Raw genomic sequence first — 20,988 nt, 5'->3', positions numbered from 1 at the left:
AAATTGCTTGACTTCTCTGGGTCCCTGGTTTTCTCTCTCTACCGGAAGTGTGATGCCCTCTCCTCTGTCCCCTCAGGTCACACTTGCTCCCTCTGGCCCCAAGGTGAGTCCTAATGGAGAACAGGACATTCCCGTCCTCTTTGGCAGCCCCAGCCATTCCCACAGCATGTGGCCCTGTGGCTGTGTGTTTATATCAGGGCCACCTGAGCCTGTATGTGTGTAGGGTGATTAGGTGTATGCGTGCTAGAGAAAGCAGGGGGTTGTGTGTGTACAAAGATGCTAAGAGCTGCCCTTTTCTGAGGCCCTTCTGTGCAACCAGGCCCTAGGCCACACCTGTGCACACTTGTTACCCTTTTGAACCCTCTTAATAGTCAGCCTGCAGGGTGGGTGCTATCATTTTACTTCAGGGGAAACTGAGGCCCAGCTGTGCCCACATATGTCTGACTGGGTGTGTTAGAATGATTACGTGTGGGTGTGGCTACATGCATCTCGGGGACACATGTTTGCATATGTGTGGCACACGAAGGCTGGAGTTGAACCCACATACCTGTGGGGCTAACGAGGCTGCAGAGCTTGCGAGTGATGGGGAGGGAAGCTATGCAACTGTGAGTTGTGCTTGTGTGTGCTCGTCAATACCGTTTTATTGATGAAGAAACTGTGGCTCAGAAAGGCAACATGACCTGCTCTGAGTGACATGCTAGCAAGTACAGGATTTGAAGTCAGGCAGCCTGACACTCAGCCAGCATGGGTTTCTGTCACCGTGCATGTGTGTGTCCACATGCCTCCAGCTGTGCTGTGTGTGAGCTGATGTGCTTGGGTACAGGTATGGGGGATGGGATACCCCCCTGCTTGAGACCGTGGATTTGCCAAATATAGCATCTTGGGGTGGGAGGGCATGTGGATGAATGGGTGTGGAGTCCATATGCTTGTGTGTGGTGGGGGGAGGCGCGGGGCGGGACACTGCTCACGTGTGTGCGTATTTGCCTACCCATGTGTTGGGGGATGGGTGGAGGGGGCCAGAGGTGGGGAGAGCTTCCTCGAGGCTCCCATGTGCCCTCTCCGGTCCTAGCTTCCATTCTGGTTTCACTCTCAGGGAGGGAAAGGTGAGCGGGGCCTGCCTGGTCCACCAGGCTCCAAGGGAGAGAAGGGAGCACGGGTAAGTGTCCCAGCCCTGCCCGTGGCAGAACCTTTGCCAGCTGTGCCCTGGGGTGAGGTGGGATGTGAGCCATCATCCCGTTATCCCAGCAGAAAGCCTGCAGCTTGGCCCAGATCACGGGAGGGGGGTGAGGGCCGGGGTCTTTCTAGGGGTTCGGGTGTGGAAGCCCCTCTTTTCTAGGGATACTTAGGACTGTGGGGTTCCCGGGCTGATCCTCCTCACAACACATCTCGGAGACTTCCCCAGGAGTTCCCACCCCTGATCCCTTGTTCCCTACCCCCAGGGCAATGACTGTGTTAGAATCTCCCCGGATGCCCCGCTTCAGGTAAGACGTGGAGGTGACGCCTGCTTCAGGGTCAATATGGGGCCGGCCCCTGGGGAAAGGCTGTGTGCTTGGCAGCCCATCAGGTGACCCTCTGCCCCCCTCAACACCGTGTTCCCCTGTTCAGTGTGCAGAAGGCCCGAAGGGAGAGAAGGGGGAGTCAGGAGCTCTGGTGAGTGTGGGACCAGGGATAGGGCAGGGGTGGTGGGTCCAGGGCCCAGCCTTACCCCCCTTTCCTCCCCTCCCTTCCTTTGTCTCCCCTTCTCATCTCAGGGATCCTCAGGACTCCCAGGCTCAACAGGCGAGAAGGTAACAAGCCTGGATTTGGAGGGGCGGGTTCCAGGGAGGTCTGCAGGCTGTAGAGCTGTGAGGAAGGAGGAGTCAGGGTTCTCTGAGGAGAGGGTGTCAGTGGGCACAGAGCTGGCAGGACCCTCCCTCCCCACCCAGTCATCCTGCCTCATCCAAATACACAGCTGACCTAGAGGGAAATGCCACAGATTCCCCCAGTGAGTGGCTTGGCTGGTCTGGAAGTTCTCCCTGTTGTCTACCCTCCCATGGTGATTGAAGCCATTCACCCTCAGGGGAGACAGAGACCAGGGGTCTAGAAGGCAGTTGTCCCTGCCCCAGATGGAGCTGCGCAGCTGTCCCAGGCCCTTTCCTCATCCTGGTCACTCTGCTTCTTCCTTCCCCAGGGCCAGAAAGGCGAGAAGGGCGACGGAGGCATCAAGGGCGTGCCGGGAAAGCCAGGCCGGGACGTAGGTGCCTGGGACCCTTCCCCACCACAACCCGCAGCACGGGGTCTGAGAATGCTGGGATTTAACCTTCAGAATCCAGCCCCCTCCCCTTGCTCAGACAGGGTGGGGAGGGGCTGTGCCCCAGGAAGCACAGCAAGAAGGGGACAGAAAAGGACCTCAGCCCAGGCCTCCTCACTCCCAGCCTCAGAACCCCGAACCTCTAACACCATAAGGTTGACACGTGCTGACCTTGGGACGCCAGGGTGGGCTCTGGTTTGGGGGAGGGGCAGGGAGGGTGGGACAGGTTGGCATTCACCTCTCCCAGTGGGGAGGTGCCAGGCCTCAGGGCTGTTTGTACACCCTCCCCCTTATCTCCCCACAGGGCCGGCCAGGAGAGATCTGTGTCATTGGGCCCAAAGGGCAGAAGGTGAGTTGTGGATGTTTGTGGGGTGGAGATGGGGTGGCAGGGCTGGGGTAGCAGCTGTCTGATGCCCACCTTATGTCTGTGCCAGGGAGACCCTGGCTTTGTTGGGCCTGAGGGGCTGGCAGGAGAGCCTGGGCCCCCCGGCCTCCCTGGACCCCCTGGGATAGGACTGCCTGGGACCCCGGTGAGTACCCCCTTGCTTCTCCTGCTGTGCTTTTCTCAGAGACCCCTCTCCCACCCTGGCCAGGGAATGAAGGGGGGAAGATAAGGCTCTGTCCCAGGGGCCCTGGCTGGAGGAGAGGGTGAAGGTAGAAGATCTCACTGTAGTGAGAGGTCCCTGGAAACTTCAACCTGACTGTTTCTGCCCTCAGGGGGATCCAGGTGGCCCACCAGGCCCTAAGGGAGACAAGGTAAGCATAGGTGGGAGTGTGGTCACATGGGGAGCTCCAAGCTTGACAGGAGGAGAGAAGAGAAGGGGCCGGGGCCGCTTCCCACAGGGGAAGCAAGTCCCAGGGAGGAGGCTGGGCCTTTGGAGGAGGAGGCTGGGCTCGGCTTGGCCAGGCCCCTTGGCGGGGAGTGTCCTGTCCCCATCCCAGTGCTCACCGAGGTGGGAACCTTGGCCTGCGTGCCAGGTATAGGGATGGGCAGGCCTAAGTGTTGTAAAGACCAAAGTGGGCTTTGCTGGAGGGTCCAAGCTCATTTTAGAGCTTTGTGCCTGGATGTGGAGAAAGCTCTGGAAATTTCTGTCTGTGACTGCTGGGGTCCTGTGCACCAGTGAAGGGGCACACAGAGGCTTCATTTTCTCCCTTCCTTTGAAACCTAGAATGGCTTGGGTTAGACATGGAGGGTAGGCAACAGGAACCTACCGAATGGAACAAATGGCAACAAGAGATTTGGCAAAGATTGTTCTGCCATCACAGAGGGGCACGGGTGGGGAAGGGGAACGTGCCGAGGTCACGTTGGCCAGGAGGCTCCCCCCTTATCCTTTCTTCTGACCACAGGGCAGCTCCGGGATCCCAGGAAAGGAAGGCCCTGGTGGGAAACCTGTGAGTGACCCCAGTCCAGCAGGGGAGGGTCTGCTCTTCCAAGGCCTCTGGAGGGAGGGGCTAGGTCCTCGGGCCCTCAGCTGGCACACCAGCCCTCTGCCCTGGCACTGATGCCCACTGCCTCTTTTCTAACAGGGGAAGCCAGGTGTGAAGGGAGAGAAGGTGAGTCCCAGGCCTGGCTGCCCAGATCGGGGTGGGAATGGGACCCCCTCTCTGCAAATGACAGTGAGCATCAAGGGCCCTAGGCCTAGGGGTGCCGGACCTTCCTCAGGGGACCCCCACCCGTTCTTCCTCTGATGTCCATGTGCAATGAGTACATAAAGAACCTGGCTTGGGGGTGAGCTGGGTTCAAACCCTCCCTCCACCACACACATGGTTATGAATGTGCCGAATCAATTAGCTTCTCTCTTAGCCCAAGTTTCCATGTCTGTCAGTGGGACAGTCATGTTTTAAGGCTTACGGTGAGGATGTAGTTTTGTGCCGCCCTGGAATCTTGTGGTGAATGAATGAGTCAGTTGAACAGGAAGCCCCAGAGGCATTCCTGCTGTCCACTTTGCTGTTGGGGGTGGGGCTCTGGCGGACCCAACATCTAGGGCTGGTATGTGCAAGAGGCCCGTTGCCTTCCCCGGGGTCTCAGCCCCACCCTGTCCACATATTGCCTCTCCCTTCTGCTAGGGTGACCCCTGTGAAGTGTGCCCAACACTGCCTGAAGGGTTCCAGAACTTTGTTGGACTCCCTGGAAAACCAGGGCCCAAAGGGGAGCCTGGTGATCCTGTACCAGCCAGGGTGAGTGCCCAGGGTGACCATAGAGACACCTCCCCCAACACACAAAGAAACCTGGGGGCATGATCATAGAGAGGAATTGGGCAGAGGGGCTGGGTACTTCTCGTGTCCACAGAGAGATTATGGGCAGAGAGTCTGGGCTCTTACGGTGGTAAGGGGTCTGAACCATAGAACTCAGGGCTGGGCTAGAGTGCCACCTCCGGTCTCCATGGCAACCTCCCAGGGCTTTCCAGGAGACTCTAGGATGCCTTTTGGGCAAGCTGGGCTGGAGCCCACCCTTACTGTGAGTGAGGCTGTGTCCTAGGATTGGGTATGTTTTGGGGCTGGAGGAAAGGAGTGAGCAGGACTGGGTCAGTCCCCTCTCACAGACCCCCTCTTTCAGGAGCACCTGGGAGCTGTCAGACAAAAAGGCAATCGGGTACGTGCAGGAACTTTCCACTGGGGTAGCTTAACCCAGCCTCATCCCCCCTGCCACGCTCCTGCTTGCTATGTGGGTTGATGAACCCTGCCTCTGGGGTGCTGGCCTTGGACCCCATGGGACCCCTAGATGTTTGGATGGTTTGCGTGTGTGATATTGCTGTCCTCGCATATTGCCAGGGAGTTTGGGGGTGCTCCATCGTGCCCTGCCTCAGCCCACAAACCTTTTTACCCTGCAGGGAGACCCTGGCATCCAAGGCATCAAAGGAGAGAAGGTGAGGGAACCCTGCTCTCCTGGCTGCCCTCCTCTGCCTACCTGGGAGCACTTCTGATCCTTCCTCTTCTTTCCCCAGGGAGAGCCCTGCTTGTCCTGCAGCTCGGTTGCAGGGGTCCAGCATCTTGTGTCCTCCACAGGGGCCAGTGGAGATGTGGGCTCCCCTGGCTTTGGTCTGCCTGGCCTTCCGGTGAGTGACTGCTTTCTCCCAGCCCAGCCCAGTTCAGCCCATCCTTGCCATACTGGTGATCTCCCTGGCTTTTCAGATCCCAAGTCTCAGGGCAGGGATCAGGAGGGAGGGGAAGAGGCAGGTGTCCCAGGCCTGTCTCCTGGTCCCTCCCTCCGTCCCTGTGCTGCCCCAGGCTCCTTGCCCTGGAACTTCCTCTTAGCACCTCTAGCTTCAGTTGTCTAACTGATGAAACTGTCCAGCTACCTGAAGGACATAATTCCTATCTTACCTTTCTGTTTCTAGTTGGACACTGGGACCTGGGGAGCCTTGGAGAGGTGGGAATGGGGAGATGCTGAGACTCTGTCTTGGTTGTTTTTCAGGGGAGAGCTGGGGTGCCAGGGCTGAAAGGAGAGAAGGTGAGACCTGGGTTAGATGTTAGGGACACTGGAGTTTCTTGGCAGGCAGGCAGGGGAGGAGCGGTGCGGGCGGGGAATGAGGGTAATATAAACAAGAGATTCAGATGGTAAATTCACGGTGAAATTAATTTACTAGTGTTTTGCAGACTTGAGTCAAAGAGTTTATTTCTGAGAGCCCTCATGTTCTGCAAGAGAATTCCTTAGTGTAGGTGTGATGATATTCTAAAACTATTAAGCGCATTCAAGATTACCTTATAATATTTATAATATGTAACACTTCTTTATTGCTTATTATGTGCCGGGCACTATTCCAAATCTTGTAAGTGTATTCACTTGTTTTGTCCTCCCAGAGTTTATGGGGTATGTGCTCCATTATTCCCATTTCACAGATGAGGAAATGGAGGCACAGAAAGGCCAAGTAAATTGCCCAAAGTCACACAGGTGATTGGATGCAGAGCTGGGACTGAGCCCAGGAAGCCTGGCTCCAGAGACTGTAATCTTCACTACGCCTGTGGGTCACTCAATTTCAGTGCCTGTGTTAACGTATCTATTTATGATTGCACTGGAGACAAATGACAGGTTTGAACTTCTAATGCAGTGTTACCCAAATGTTACCCAAATTCTGTGGGTGTACGAGTGCTCAAGTGTGAGAAACACTGAAGTATGTGTGCAGACTCAACCCTAACAGGGGAAGCCCACATGTCACATCACATGTGGGGCCTTTGCACCCCCACGCCGCCTGCCACCTCTTCTCAGCTTCCCCATCTCAGTCATCAGCTCACAGCCAGCCCCTCAAAGCCCAGCCTTGCAGTCGTCCTCAGGTCCTTCACTCTTGACACTGCCCCCTCCCTCTAGCCCCCAGCGAGTCCTGACAGTTCTGCCCATGACGGCTCTCTCACCCCCTCCACTTCTCTCCACACCCGCCACTGCCATGGTAATCTGTGTCCCCGTGGCCTCTCTCCTGCGTGGTGGAACCTCCTCTGGTCTGCCCGTGGCCCCTGTAGCCCTGCAGCAGTCCAGTTTTCACCCGCTAGTTTTTCGTGTGTGGTTTTTTTTTTTTTTTTTTTTTTTTTTTGAGACTGAGTCTCCCTCTGTTGCCCAGGCTGGAGTGCAGTGGCATGATCTCTGCTCACTGCAACCTCCACCTCCCAGGTTCAAGTGATTCTCCTGCCTCAGCCCCCCACTTAGCTGGGATTACAGGCATGCACCACCACACTCAGCTAATTTTTGTAGTTTTAATAGAGACGGGGTTTTGCCATGTTGGCCAGGCTGGTCTCAAACTCCTGACCTCAGGTGATCCACCTGCCTCAGCCTCCCAAAGTGCTGGGATTACAGGCGTGAGTCATCGTGCCTGGCCTTCACCTGGTAGTTTAATGTGGCTTTGTAGAAGAATCAGTATTTCCCTCCTTAGAGTCCCTCTGTGACTTACTTTCTAACACAGCTCCGCTGTATCTCACAGGACCCCGGATGCCCCAGCCCCCATCCTTCCCAAATTCATCCGCTTCTTCCCCTTCTCTTCTGGTTTACTGTGCTTTAGCCATGCAGATCTTCTTTCCATTATGGAATATGTCCGGACTACTCCCACCTGTCAGATTTTGTACTTGTGGTTCCCACTAGAAGCATCCAGAATGTTTTTCTTCTCTACCCTCCCCCTATTCTTTCATTGGATGACCTTATTCTCATTCTTCTGGTAATAATCAGGGTTAACACCTCTCTGACCACCTCCACTTACTCTGTCTCATCACCTTGTTGATTTCCTTCATAGTACTCACCACTGTTTAAAATGATGATTTAGAAAGTTCTGCTTGTGCAAGCTCAACAGGCACTGCTGTTTGTGCTGCTCACTGCTGTCTACCCAGTGCCTCAGCCCAGTGCTCCGCGTGTAAAGGTGTCCAATGAAAGGCTGTTGGAAAAATGCCTTCATGATTTTTGTGTGCTGAGCCAGGGCTGAGGGTGGGCTGGATTCCATGAGGTGAGGCTGGGGGCAGAAATAGGGCTTCTAGCCCCTGGCTGGTCACAGACTCCCTTGGGGACCTTGGAGAAAGCCCTCTTCCTCTGTGGACATGAGAGGGTAGTCTGGACATCTGAAGGGGCTGCTTTTATGGTTTTGGGTTTGGGATTGCTCTAGCACCTGGAGTCCATCCCCTCTTTCATCATGACTTCTGTGCTTTCTCTCAGGGTAACTTCGGGGAGGCAGGGCCAGCTGGCAGTCCAGTAAGTATGCTGTGGATGGCATCAGCTTGGGAGAGGACAAGGTGGGGGCGCTGATAGGCATGGCCCTGGCAGATGCTGGGCATTACCTGTAGCGTCTTAACATGCAGGGGCCACCAGGACCAGTGGGGCCAGCAGGCATCAAAGGGGCAAAGGTGAGTCTGGGGACATTCTCCGTGCTGCAGCCTGGGTGAGCTTCCTAGATAGACACTCGTCTTGCTCGACTTCAAACACTCCGGGGCTCCTTGCTGTCCGTCGGGCAGAGTCTGACCCCTTAGCAAGGCACGGAGACCCCTGATGACTCAGCTCCACCTTTGTTTCCTGTTCTCCCTTCATCTTTCCCAAGATAACCCCTCACCCAGCAGAGGTGCAGTGTCAGACCCAGTGACATTCCCCAGCCCTAGATTCCAAACCTGGCTCAAGTGCACTAGGGCCTGGGGGACCCCCTAACTCAATGTCCTTGCTTGGCAGGGGGAGCCCTGTGAGCCATGCCCGGCCCTGTCCAACCTTCAGGATGGGGATGTCCGTGTGTTGGCCTTGCCTGGCCCATCCGGAGAGAAGGGGGAACCTGGGCCTCCAGGCTTTGGCTTGCCAGGAAAACAGGTGAGGTGGGATATAGGCAGGGGCCTCTGGAGGGGGGATGCAGGTGGGGCTAAGGAGAGGGGAGGGGTCCTTCCTGGGTCTCTTGACTCCCTGGGCAATTGGGGGTAGTGGGGAGGGTGTGGCGGGGTCAGAGCCTCTGTCTCCAGCAGGAGCTGCCCTCACAGGTCTCTGCCCTTTATCCTGGGACAGAGTATGGCAGAGTGGGCAGAAAGAGCGCCATCCTAGGACCAGAGAGACCTGGGTTCCAATCTTAGCTTTGCCTCTTACTAGTCTTTGACTTGAGCAAGTCACCTTCCCTCCACCTCTGTTTCCTGCACAGAGTAAAGCCTAGTAATGGTGCGTGTGAAGTGCTTTAGTGGCACACTATGGGCACTGGGGAAATGGCAGTCACCACTGTGGTTATTATCACTGTTACTGCTTTCGTAGTAATGGCCAGCACTGCCACAGTGGACGTTATGTGCCAGGCACTGCTGCACACGACATATTAGCTTGTCTAACCTCACAGGATCCCTACAGGGCAGAAGCCTATACTATTTTTATCATCCCCATTTGACAGCTGAAGAAACTGAGGTACAGAGATAGATGAGCTAATTTGCCCATGTCAGCCAGGCAAGGAGTCTGGCACAAATCTCTCCTCTGAACCCGGGCAAGATTGCTTCACTAGCATGAAAGCAGAAATTTTGTTTGTGTACTATTGTATGCCCCGGCCTGATGTGGTGCCGGGCACTTCAGGGTGGCCGGTATGAGTGAGCGGGTGCTGGAAATGCTTTCTCCTCAGGGCAGGGCTGGAGAGCGTGGACTGAAGGGGCAGAAGGTGAGAGGGCCTCCGTGGGCATGGGGGTGGGCAGGGCATCCTCTCAGATCCCCTCCTTGCCTCCTTTTCATCCCTCCCTAGCCCCCAACCCTCAGCCCCAGCAAAGGACTGTGAGTGCCTGCGAGTCCCAGGGGGCAACCTGCCCCCGGCTGGGCCATCCTTGCCTTCCTTGAACCCCACTCCTTACAGGGTGATGCTGGGAATCCTGGAGACCCTGGAATGCCGGGCACCACAGGGCGGCCAGGACTGTCAGGAGAGCCTGGAGTTCGGGGCCCCGTGGGGCCAAAAGGAGAAAAGGTTAGTCAGGCGGGGTGGTTGGGGTCGGGAGAGTTTGTTGCATAAAAAAATCAGGTGTTGCACCAGTGAGGGAAGGACTGCAGGGTCAGCTGGGGCCTTCATGGCTGTCAGAGTCACTGAGTGGAGGCTCCTTGGGGCCTCTCCTCCGCTAGGAGTGTCAGGGGCCTGTTTTGATTTCCCAGGCTGAGGTAGGAGCATTCAAGGGGCAGAGTGTTCAGAGGGGTGCAGGGCGTCCTGGCCTGGGTGCCAGCCCCGGCTCATGGGCTCCCAGCTATACCCATCTCTGACCAGGGTGATGGCTGCACTGCCTGCCCCAGTCTGCAGGGGACAGTGACCGACATGGCAGGACGGCCTGGGCAGCCTGGCCCCAAAGGAGAGCAGGGCCCTGAAGGCGTGGGCCGACCCGGTAAACCCGTGAGTTGCCTGCCCTCCAGCCCTTCCCTGCCTGGGCTTTGCCTCCTCTCCCTCCTGTCCCCCTTTCTCTTGTGGGGACTCCATGGGCCACCTTGTGCCTTTTAGGGCCAACCCGGCCTACCAGGAGTTCAAGGGCCCCCAGGACTGAAGGGCGTGCAGGTATGTGTGAGTCTTGGGGCCCTGGGCTGTAGCTATGTGAGGGCAGAGGTGGGATAGGGAGATCCATGGAGCCGTGAGCCTGGAGTGGGAAATGGAGGCAGGGTGTAGGGCAGGGAGAAGCTGGAGGAGAAGGGGCTGGGGAGAAGGGCAAAGGGTGACTGGGGAACCTTGAGCCAGGGACTGTCCTTCTGCCTCTTCAGGGAGAGCCAGGGCCTCCAGGAAGGGGAGTCCAGGGACCCCAGGTGAGTCTCTAGCCTTGCTTTTGCCTGTCCCCTCAACACTTCCATTAGCCAACTACCTACTTCCATCTACTCCCAAACCGCAGGGCTCTGCCTGCCCCCCGATGCGTAGGACTTACTTCTGGGACCAGGGATCAGGTCGCAGCCCTGGCCTGCTGTTGCTTCTGTCGGGGACTTGCCTTTGACCCCAGCCTCTCTGACCCTCAGGGTCTCCTTGGGGAGCTCTTCTGAATTTGGGCGGGCAGATGCCCCACCCAGACCAGGTCTGCTGGTGCAGCAGGGCCAGTGGGGCAGGTTGGCTGTGGCTGCTGTGCCCTAGTCTGCCCTCTCTGACTTGCAGGGGGAGCCTGGAGCCCCTGGTTTGCCTGGCATTCAGGTACGTCTGCCTGAGTCCTCAAGGAGGATAGCAGAGGAGGGGGCCATTCTAGGATATGGGTTAACTAACTGTGCTTCCATCTGCAGGGACTTCCAGGACCTCGGGGACCACCTGGCCCCACCGGAGAGAAGGGTGCCCAGGTGAGCCTCTGCCTCCATGGGTATTGGGCCTGCAGTATTCCAGAGTGTCCCAGCAGCAGGCACAGGGGACATGGGGGCCAAATGATGCCTATCAGAGGGCTGCCCAAGACCTGTTGGGATGTGTCTTACCTGCTGGGTTGTAGCTGGCTTCCAATTCTGCCCCTGTGACCTTTGTACCCCGTCTTACACAGGGATCTCCAGGGGTGAAAGGAGCCACCGGACCCGTGGGACCTCCTGGGGCCAGTGTCTCTGGGCCTCCAGTAAGTCTTCTCTGTGCTCCGTGCTGGTGGTGTTGCTGGAACCAAGGATGTTTCTGCTGGGAAGAGGGCACGGGGCTGACCCTGCCCATCCCAGCGGCACCGGGGATGGGAGGAGAGAGGCCTCAGCCCGGCCTCAGACAAGGAAGACCTCACTCTTTTAGGGAAATGCTTGAATAATACAAGAATGATCCCCACCATTTTTTGAGCAGTGATCATGCTGAGGCCCTGTCCTAAGTTGTAAACACAGAAATTCATGTCATCCTCACATCAGCCCTGTAAGGGAACTCACTTCATAGATCAGGAAGTTGAAGGCCAGAGGGTGAGGAGGCAGAGCCAGGGACTTCAACCTAGGCCTGCCTGACTCAAAGCCCATCCCCAGTCATTAGGGACATGTGAACCGGTGCTGCCCGGTACAACTGTCTTTGAGGATGGAAGCTGCGTTCTGCACAACCACAGGTGGCTGTTGAGTGCACCTGAAATGTGGCTAGTGGGACCGAGGAAATCAGTTTTAAGTGACATTTAAGTTTAATTAATTTAAATTTAAATAGCCCCACGTGGCCATGGACTACTGTATCAGACAGCACAGATCCAGACCAGCAACGACTTCCAGTGTAATTGGAAAGACCTTCCCTTTGTACTATTCACCCAGTGGCTCCCAGGTTTTAAAAGACATGTCTATTGAACAAATTGCATGGATTAAGTAATCATAAGTGCATTCTCTCATTTTTAGTCATCAAAGACCTGTATAGTCGTCAGCTTCTACTCCACATGAACCCGCGAGAATTTTACCAGATAATCTAATTGCAGCCAAAATCAAAGGCATGCTACCTTTCAGCCAGTCTGTTCCATGCCAGGCGGTGGGCAAATGTGTAATTTGTCTTGGGCTTTCGGTAATGTTAAAAATAGCCCAGTGAACTGTATCCTCTTCTATCTTTGCGGATCCCTGGAGAAATTCTAGTTCCAGTTTGGGATTCACTGATAGGAGGGTGCACCAACATCCAAAGCGGGCAGGGACTCACCCAAGCCCACACAGCCAGTCTCTATTGCCCCTTAGAGCTGGACAGCCAGCGTTCCTGCCTGTCCCAGGGAGGAGGAGCAAAAGGGAGCCCCAGGCAAAAGGAGACGTGGGCCTGGTCCTCAGGGAGCTTCAAGTCCCAGGTGTGAAGGTGGCGGAGCCCACATGAAGGAGCCATGAGCACAGAGCTATGAGCCTCTGTGTGGCCAGGCTGGCTTCTCCTGGCTTGAGCAGACTCCATGCCGTTGCCCAAGCTGCTTTCCTTTTCAGGAGAACATTCCAGACCTCTCCTCATGCTGAATTCCATCCAGCAGCCTTCCCTTCCTCAGCCCCACACTCGCTAGGGGTGTGACCTTAGGCAAGTGACAGCTTCTCAAAGTCTCCAATTTCTTGTGGATAAAATAGGGGCCGAAATCCCCTTCTCCCAGTTAGGTCAACAGATGTAACTTTTGTGATAGGAAGAAAGTGTATCAAGCACTAAAGGGAGAGAGGAGAGAGCAGAGACTTCAGGCTACACACGCCTGGCTGCAGCTGGCTGTTGGGTCTATCACGAAGTTTCTTCAAGGCTCAGTTTCCTCACCTGGAAACCAGAACAGTACCGTCCTGCCGGGCTGGGAGAGGGGATTCCATTCAGTGTTCCCTGATGGGTACTTGGCCCAGTGGCTGGCACCCAGACATGCTCAGGCAATGCCAGGCTTCTTCCTTGTCCGGCACCTCAGTCTCCTCCTCTGGAACATGGGCCCTGGGCCCTGGGCTCCAGCGGAGCCTGGCGCTGCTTCTGTTTGTCCTACAGCCCTTTTCTGCAGCAGGCCAGATGGCTGGCCGCTGCCCAGTCTCACCCTCTGACTCTGGGCTCTCTCCCTTCAGGGCCGTGATGGGCAGCAAGGACAGACGGGACCCAGAGGGACGCCAGTGAGTACAGTGTCTTGGGGCAGCAGGAAGCGATGGCCGGCCCTGCCTCGGCACCCCTATCTGCTCACCTTCCTGTGTTTCTTCCCTGCAGGGTGAAAAAGGACCACGAGGAGAGAAGGTGAGTTCCAAGGGCCTGTGAACCATATTCTAGGGGATTAGCAGCCCCTCCAGCCTTCCCACCTGTGACCCATACTCTGGGGGATTAGCAGCCCTCCACCTCCACTGTGACCCATACTCTGGGGATTAGCAGCCCCTCCAGCCTTCCCACCTGTGAACCATATTCTAGCGGATTAGCAGCCCCTCCAGCCTTCCCACCTGTGACCCATACTCTGGGCGATTAGCAGCCCCTCCAGCCTTCCCACCTGTGACCCATACTCTGGGGGATTAGCAGCCCCTCCAGCCTTCCCACCATGAACCAGGGGAGCCTGTGCACCTGAAGCTGCCTTGGACTGGAGGATGGGGGTGGAGGAGACATCCTGGGCTCCTTGCTACCCCCGTTTCAGGGGCTCCACATATGCCTGACTTCACCTGGTTGCTGGTCTGGGACTCAACCAGGATTACGGGAGACTGGAAAACTCCAAGGCCCCCTTAGGAGGGCAGCTGCATTTTCAAATGGGGCCTGAGTCAGAGGATGGGGCAGGAAGTGAGCTGGGAAGGACTAGTGGTGAGAGGGCAGAGGGGTGAGGGGCCCCTGAGCGAAGGGCATGGAAGCCAGGCTGGGCCCAGAGGCGTGGGGCTGCAGTTGTACTGAAGGCAAGATTACCTGCGTGGCAGCAGACAAGTTTATAACTGACGACTGTAACAGCAGGACCATCGTTTGCTGCATAATCCCATGCGACAGGACCCCTGTATACACGAATCCATTTTGTCCTCCTGAGACTCCATGTGCTTGGAATTATCGTTCCCATTTTACAGGCGAGGAGGCTGAGGTGCCGAGAGGTTGAACAGGTTGCCTAAGGGCACATGAGAAGGGGCAGATCCTGGACTGAAACCCTGGCCTCTCCATCTCTAGAGCCCCCGTGCCTCTCAGATGTCCATCTCAAGAGAGCCCTTCGTCTTCGTCCGTGTCTCACAAAGGCTCTTGTCTTTTCAGGGTGAGCCAGGGGAGTGCTCCTGCCCGTCTCGAGGAGACCTCGTCTTCTCTGGCCTGCCGGTAAGTGGCGCTGTGAGAGCCTCCCCCAGCCCGGGGGAGAGGACCAGCTTCAGCCTCGTCTGGGTGCCCACGCACCCCAGCCAGCCGCCTCCCCACGCAGCCCCGCGCTTGGTGTAGATGTTGCCTATAACCTCTCCCCTTTTGCGACCCCCACTCCCACCCAGGGTGCTCCAGGACTTTGGATGGGCAGTTCCTGGCAGCCGGGCCCGCAGGTGTGTCGCTTGTCTCCTCTTGTCCGCCAGCGCCCCGCGGCTTGTCCACCCTAAACAGCTGCTCTCGGCCATGGGGCAGAGCTCTCTGCTGGCTCTGACTCTTTCTTCTCTCCCTCAGGGTCCACCAGGTATTCCCGGACCACCAGGCCCCCCTGGAGTACCTGGGCTGCAGGTAAAGGGGGAGAAGAGAATGAGGAGCGTGGGTGGCAGAGCTCATGCGGTCAGGGTGGCTGCTGCAGGCTGGACCCCAAGGACGCTGCTCCCCCACCCCAAAAACACAGACATGCCATTTCTCACTCCTCTGTTTACCTGCCTCCCAGGGTGGCAAGGAGGGCCCACTGAGCCTCTAGGCCAGGCTCTGTGCTCCCAGCACTGTTTCAAGGAACGCACTGTTGCATCAGCTGTCAGGAACCCACAATCTGGGTCAGATAAAAATCCATTACCCTGGTACAGAGCCCGGCCCACTGTTTCGGAGCAGCATTCAACACTCATTCACGCAACAGGTGTTTTTGCACGTTTGCTATTTTCCGGCACTGCTTTAAGTGCTGTGAATACAGTAGTGGCTAAAAATAAAAGTCCCTGCCCTCTTGGAGCTTATATTCTGGCAGGAGAGACAGACAATAAGCAAGATAAATAAATAAAATATAGTGTGTTAGAAAGTGATACGTACTAAGGAGAATGGTAAAGCAGAGAGTGAGGATAGAAAATGGGATGAGGGCAGGAGAAGTATTTGCAAAATGTACTGAAAAGAAGGTGATGTTTGAATCAAAACTTAAGAGAGATGAGAAGCTGTGAGGGAGAGCCTTTGTGGCGGAGAAAGCAGCCGGTGCAAAGGTCCAGAGGTGGGATGTGTTTGGGGAATCGCGAGGAAGCCAGAGATACTGAGGGGAGAGCATCAGGAGCCAAGATCTGTGTGACACTGTGAATAAAGGGTACATTCCAGAGCCAGGCAGCCTGAACTTGAATCCCGGCTCTGCCATGTGCTAGCTGTGTGACGGTAGGCAAGTTCCTTAACCTCTCTGTGTCTCACTGCCCTCTTCTGCTAAGTGCACCTAACTCATAGGGCTTTTGTGAGTATTAAACAAGTTAATGCGTGTGAAGGGTATAGAATTGTACCCATGACTATTATATATTATTTATATGACAAATGCTTAGAAGGCATTAGGTATCATTATTGTGATGATGAGTACTATTATTATTTTATATCCTTTCTTTTATTCATTTGAGCCTTACATAAAAGCCCCAAAAGGAAGGCAGTATTGTTATTCCTAAGTCACAGCTGGACAAGCTGAGGCTCTGAGAGATGGAGTATCTTGTGTAAGGCCACCCGACTAGGAATTGATGATGCTAGACTGGGGCTTCCCCATGCAAAGCACTTTTTGCCTTCTTCTGATGCCTTTCAGTTCCCAGTGGTTTGTATAGCAAGCCACGTTTTCCAGAGGTTCTGGGTGGCATAGACACCACTGTCCGTGTGTCTGGCTCCCAGCTCCTAAGGGAGTGATTCTCACCTGAAGAAACAGGGCGGCATCACATGGAAGCTTTTTACAAGCTACTCCTCCTTGCCCCAATTATTTGATACATTTCGTATCTTCCCTCCCTGCCCCCGCCACCCTGGCACGCCTCCCCTGCCACCGTGGGCTGGGAGTCTGCTCTAGTGAGCCACTGTTGCTGATGGGAGTCTCTGCCAGGTTCCCAATTCTCTCTACCCCATTGGAAGTGCTGAACTAGAGCCCACGCCACATATTTGCAGCCGCACATTTGCCGAGTGTCTGGGGCTTCCTGCCACACTGCCAGGAAACAGGAATCTGTCTGCAGAGGGCTTGCAGTTTGCTTGGGGAAGCGTAAGAGTCGTTTCAAAGTGACCCATTAATAAGCGAGAGCTGATGTAATGTACACCCTGCCAAGACATGCTGGGGAATGAGGCAGAAAGGAGTGACTGCTGAGTCTGGTCCCAGGCACCAGAGTCCTCACCTAGTGCCAGTGCTTGAGACCAAGCTGAGGCTGCTGCTCACAGGTACGTGCCCCACGCCAGGTGGGATGCAGGAGGGCCGAGCGGCCCCTTTATTCAGGTATAGAAACAGGCTCAGGGATGTACGGCACTTACTCATCCAAGGCTGTATTGTCCCAGTGCTTAGTTATCTCATTTCATCTCAGTCCATTTCACAGAGGAGGAAGCTGAGGCACCGAGGTTAAGAAAGACGCCTGAGGCAACTGGTAGGTCATTGAGCCTCTAGGTTTCAACTCTGGCTGCACTTCGCTTCCACAGTAGGACAATACGTAGAACGTGTAGTTCTGAGAGGTCAGGAAAACAATTACAAAGTATTAGGCTTGAACTAACACACTGGCCCTGGAGAGGGGAGCAGGGGATGAATAATGATTTAAGGCATAATAATTAACATGTTCCGGCCAGGCGTGGTGGCTCACGCCTGTAATCCCAGCACTTTCGGAGGCCGAGGTCGGCGGATCACTGGAGGTCAGGAGTTCCAGACCAGCCTGGCCAGCATGGCGAAACCCCATCTCTACTAAAAATACAAAAAGAATTAACCGGGTCTTGTGGTGCACGCCTGTAATCCCAGCTACTCAGGAGGCTGAGGCAGGAGAATCTCTTGAACCCAGGAAGCGGAGGTTTCGATGAGCTGAGATTGCACCGCTGCCCTCCAGCCTGGGCGACAGAGTGATACATCTCAAAAATAATAACAATAATAAATAAATAAATAGTAATAATTGACATGTTCAAGGTATTTTCCCTGTGCCAGGCACTGCTCTAAGCCCTGATGGTGCACGGAGGTGCCGGGGGGGCTGGATGGTGGCTGGCTCCAGGTCTGACCCAGGCCTGGTAGAGCCTGCCTGGAAATTGCTCAGGGGCTGGTGATACGTTCCATTGCTGGGAGCTGGGACTTGAAGGCAGGCCAGATCTCAGAGCGCGCCAAGGAGGTCCTGTGCAGGGAGGAGCAGGCCGAGCAGCGGTGCATTCACTCAACACGTACTTAATGCACGCCTCCTCCATGTCAGGCACTGGGGATTCGAAATGGAACATACTCCGTGCCTCCATGGAGTATTTAATATGCAAATGTGCCTCAGGATTCTGCAAGGGGAACAGTGTCCGGGTGGCGTGGATTTAACATAAACATCCTTGCAGCCATTGTCTCCTTGAAGCCTCACCATAAATTATCCCTGTTTTACAGATAAGGAAACTGAGGCATAGAATTTTTTTCCCCCCAAATAAATTGCCAAAAGTTATACAGGTAGTCAGAATTTTGTATCTAGATGAATCTGACTGGCAAGCACCCACCCTTGCTTTGTACATGAATGTTCTGGGGATGTCTGTTGAGGAATGATGCTGGAATTGTGGTTAAGAGAGGGGTTAGAAGCCAGGATCCTCGCTCTGGACCTCGGCTCTGTGCCTTGCTCAACTTGTGACCTTTGGCAAGTTACTTACTCCTCTGAGTTCTTTTTTTTTTTTTTTTTTTTTGAGACGGAGTCTCCCTCTGTTGCCCAGATTAAAGTGTAGTAGCGTGATCTTGGCTCACTGCAACCTCCGTCTCCCAGGTTCAAGTGATTCTCCTGCCTCAGCCTCCCATGTATCTGGGACCACAAGCACACACCACCACGCCCTGCTAACTTTTGTATTTTTAGTAGAGACGGGGTTTCGCCATGTTGGCCAGGCTGGTCTCGAACTCCCGGCCTCAGGTGATCCACCCACCTCGGCCTCCCAAAGTGCTAGGATTGCAGGCGTGAGCCACTGTGCCCAGCCTCCTCTGGGTTCTTTGTGCTATTTTTAAGATGGAGATAACAGCACGTAGTTCAACAAGATAACTGTGATGATTAAATGAGAAAGTAGGCTGGGTGTGGTGGTTCATGCCTATAATTCCAACATTTTGAGAGGCCGAGGTGGGAGGATCATTTAAACCCAGAAGTTTGAGACCAGCCTACCAGTGAGACCTGGTCTCTATAATAAATACAAAAGAATTAGCCGGGCGTGGTGGTGAGTACCTCTAGTCCCAGCGACTCAGGAGGCTGAGGTGGGAGAATCGCTAGAGCTGAGTTCGAGGCTACAGTGAGCTATAATTATGCCATTGCACCCCAGCCTGGGTGACAGAGTGAGACCCTGTCTCTAAAAAGAAAAAAAGAAAAAGAAAAAAGATAAGGAAAAAGAAAGAGAAAGAGAAAATATAGAAAAACGACTTAGCACAGAAATAAACAGTAGTTCCATGGAAGACCCTCTGCTCAATTTCTGACCTTCCTCTGATGTGTGGGGAAAACCCTCGCTGTTGGACTGGTTTGTGGGGTCGCTCTTCTGGGCCTCCTTGGCTTTCCCTATAAAGGGTCGAGAGGCTTTTGAGCTAAGAATAGATGTCAGCCTTGTGCCAGCCAGGGCTCTCAGCTCTGCAGGACAAGGGGAAGAGGAGGCGGGGATGATGAGAAGGAAACAGGCTGACCAGCAGGCTAGAGAGATGGAGCCCACTCACTCGTGTCTCTTCTTGGCTACAGGGAGTGCCTGGAAACAACGGTTTGCCAGGACAGCCCGGGCTCACTGCGGAACTGGTGGGTACTGGCCAGGACTCCCTGTCCATGCCCCTTCCCTGCCCTTCCCAGGGCTGCTCAGGCTGTGAAGCTGGCCCGGTAGCTGCAGTGGGGGTCTCTCTTCTCTCCCACTTCTGAGGCTGGAAGGTGCATGACATGTCCCAAGACTCTACCTGATCCCATAAGTCTCCATGTTCCTTCCCCTCACCTGCTTGAGCCCACACATCTGTCTCTTGCAGGGATCCTTACCAATTGAACAGCACCTCCTTAAGGTAAGAGGGTACCCAGGAGGGAAGTGTGAGCTGGCGGGGGTGTCTCCTAAGGGGATTCTCCTAGTAAGTGCTCAGCTGTGTGGCACCTCGCAGAGAGAGCAGCAGTTTGCAGGGAATACGCGTTCCAAGCATCTGTCTAAGAGGGCCTAGCTGATGCCTGGCTTGTAACAGGCCCCCAGGCAACATTTGCTGAATGAGTGCTTAAAGGAATCCTGTGAAGGTGCCCACATGGCAGATGCTGTCAGCAGAACCCAGCCCTGAAGCCTGCTCGCGGCAGCTGGCAATGAGACCCCGTAGCACCCGGGTCACACTGCAGCAGAGCCCAGCAGCTTCCAAAGCAAAGCAGAGGGGGTGAAAGTGCAGTGGTGGGGGGCTGTGAGATTGGGTGTGGCCTGGAAGAAAGCTTCAGCCATTCTCTAGTCAATCCAGAAAGAATCCAGGGAGGAGAAGGATTTGAGAAGCACTTCTGGTAATCCAAGAAAGGGGACTTCGGACCTGGTCAGAGGGTCAGCCTGTGCCAGGGCCCGTATACAGCCTTAATACCCTACCAGAGGGCTATGGCCTGGTCCGGCTTCCCGAACTGAGCAGAAGTTCCTATTGGAATCAAGGGTCACATAGCCCATCTTTGCTTAGTCACCTCTAGAAACGAGAGCACAGTAATTCCCCAGGTTGCCTTCAGGTTTTTGAAGGAGGCCCTTATGTTCCTGGACTTTCTCTCCTCTAGCTCAGCATCCTCGGGTCCTTCCCATGTGTTGGCCTCCAGAGCTCCCCCTCATCCTGGCCACTCTCTTCTGACACTGGCTAGTTAGTGCCCTGGACATCCCGTGACCCCGATGGGCCTTGGTCAGGGCAGCGCATGGGGGCTGTCTACCCCTTCCCCGTTCTGAACGGCAGATTTCTCCAGAAGCAGCCAGAGGAGGTCGGGGTAACCTCTTGGCATCAGTTACATGTTGGATCACAGTGGGGTTGTGGCAACGAAACCCCCAGCTCTTCTCCCCTCTGCTTCTGTCAGTGACTGGGCAGTGATCGTGTGACTCCAAATCCAGAATTTGACATTTCTCCTGTAACATTTCATCTGCTGGCTTCTTCATCAAGTGCTCTTCAGAGGATCCCAAATAGAAACTGCACGTAGTGTGGAGAAGGGGTCAGATGGCACCCAGGGGCATGCTGACCCAGAGCCCCAGCCACCACCTGCACCCACAGTCCAGGAAGCCTGGGGAGAGAGCGCTGGCTGTGGCCTAGGACAGGCCCACGCCAATCCAGGCTCCCACTTTCCTTAGACAAGTCACACTGCCTCTCTTGAGTGGGCTTTTCCATCTCCACAATGCTTATAAGACTCCCTGCCTCACTGCGCCGTCAAGATGGCATGTGATAATGTGCAGGGCCTGTTAGGTACAATGCCCAGCGTCATGGGTGCTGAGTGAATGCCAGCCGTTAGCACTGGGCTTGGTGGTGAGCCGTGAAGGCGAGCAGGGGCTCCTGTCTTGGGCGTCTGTGGACACCACACTGGCCGCAGACAGGCTCCGGACTCCTGAGTCCTCAGAAGTTGCAGGCTGCTTTTCACTAATGGGTTTGATTGTTCTGAGAAAAGGACCCATAGCTTCCATCAAACTCTCAGAGGGGTCTGTGACCCAGAGAAGGTTAAA

The 20,988-nt window shown here is 55.2% G+C and overlaps 1 protein-coding gene across 4 annotated transcripts in view; it reads left to right on the top strand.

Moving 5' to 3' along the window:
• The window catches only part of COL16A1 (collagen type XVI alpha 1 chain), a 51,675-nt gene that overhangs the window by 9,922 nt on the left and 20,765 nt on the right, over nt 1–20,988 (top strand). For 3 of the 4 annotated variants that reach the window (XM_030823284.1, XM_030823286.1, XM_030823287.1), the window contains 34 exons: nt 77–103; nt 1,094–1,156; nt 1,440–1,481; nt 1,606–1,650; nt 1,752–1,787; nt 2,171–2,233; nt 2,595–2,639; nt 2,725–2,820; nt 3,008–3,046; nt 3,638–3,682; nt 3,818–3,844; nt 4,358–4,468; nt 4,848–4,883; nt 5,122–5,157; nt 5,236–5,346; nt 5,706–5,741; nt 7,920–7,955; nt 8,063–8,107; nt 8,424–8,555; nt 9,334–9,369; nt 9,559–9,666; nt 9,958–10,080; nt 10,186–10,239; nt 10,440–10,481; nt 10,819–10,854; nt 10,941–10,994; nt 11,186–11,254; nt 13,137–13,181; nt 13,273–13,299; nt 14,275–14,334; nt 14,499–14,546; nt 14,665–14,718; nt 19,038–19,091; nt 19,310–19,342. In XM_030823284.1, coding sequence (XP_030679144.1) covers nt 77–103; nt 1,094–1,156; nt 1,440–1,481; nt 1,606–1,650; nt 1,752–1,787; nt 2,171–2,233; nt 2,595–2,639; nt 2,725–2,820; nt 3,008–3,046; nt 3,638–3,682; nt 3,818–3,844; nt 4,358–4,468; nt 4,848–4,883; nt 5,122–5,157; nt 5,236–5,346; nt 5,706–5,741; nt 7,920–7,955; nt 8,063–8,107; nt 8,424–8,555; nt 9,334–9,369; nt 9,559–9,666; nt 9,958–10,080; nt 10,186–10,239; nt 10,440–10,481; nt 10,819–10,854; nt 10,941–10,994; nt 11,186–11,254; nt 13,137–13,181; nt 13,273–13,299; nt 14,275–14,334; nt 14,499–14,546; nt 14,665–14,718; nt 19,038–19,091; nt 19,310–19,342 — 1,914 coding nt within the window. The remainder of the gene's footprint in view (nt 1–76; nt 104–1,093; nt 1,157–1,439; nt 1,482–1,605; nt 1,651–1,751; nt 1,788–2,170; nt 2,234–2,594; nt 2,640–2,724; nt 2,821–3,007; nt 3,047–3,637; nt 3,683–3,817; nt 3,845–4,357; nt 4,469–4,847; nt 4,884–5,121; nt 5,158–5,235; nt 5,347–5,705; nt 5,742–7,919; nt 7,956–8,062; nt 8,108–8,423; nt 8,556–9,333; nt 9,370–9,558; nt 9,667–9,957; nt 10,081–10,185; nt 10,240–10,439; nt 10,482–10,818; nt 10,855–10,940; nt 10,995–11,185; nt 11,255–13,136; nt 13,182–13,272; nt 13,300–14,274; nt 14,335–14,498; nt 14,547–14,664; nt 14,719–19,037; nt 19,092–19,309; nt 19,343–20,988) is intronic. The other variant, XM_030823285.1, reaches the window with a different exon arrangement.

The sequence above is a fragment of the Nomascus leucogenys genome, chromosome 12 (assembly GCF_006542625.1).
Source record: "Nomascus leucogenys isolate Asia chromosome 12, Asia_NLE_v1, whole genome shotgun sequence".
Classification (NCBI taxonomy): domain Eukaryota; kingdom Metazoa; phylum Chordata; class Mammalia; order Primates; family Hylobatidae; genus Nomascus; species Nomascus leucogenys.
The sequence above is the reverse complement of the archived record's forward strand: the minus strand, read 5'-3'. Positions and strand labels throughout refer to the sequence as shown.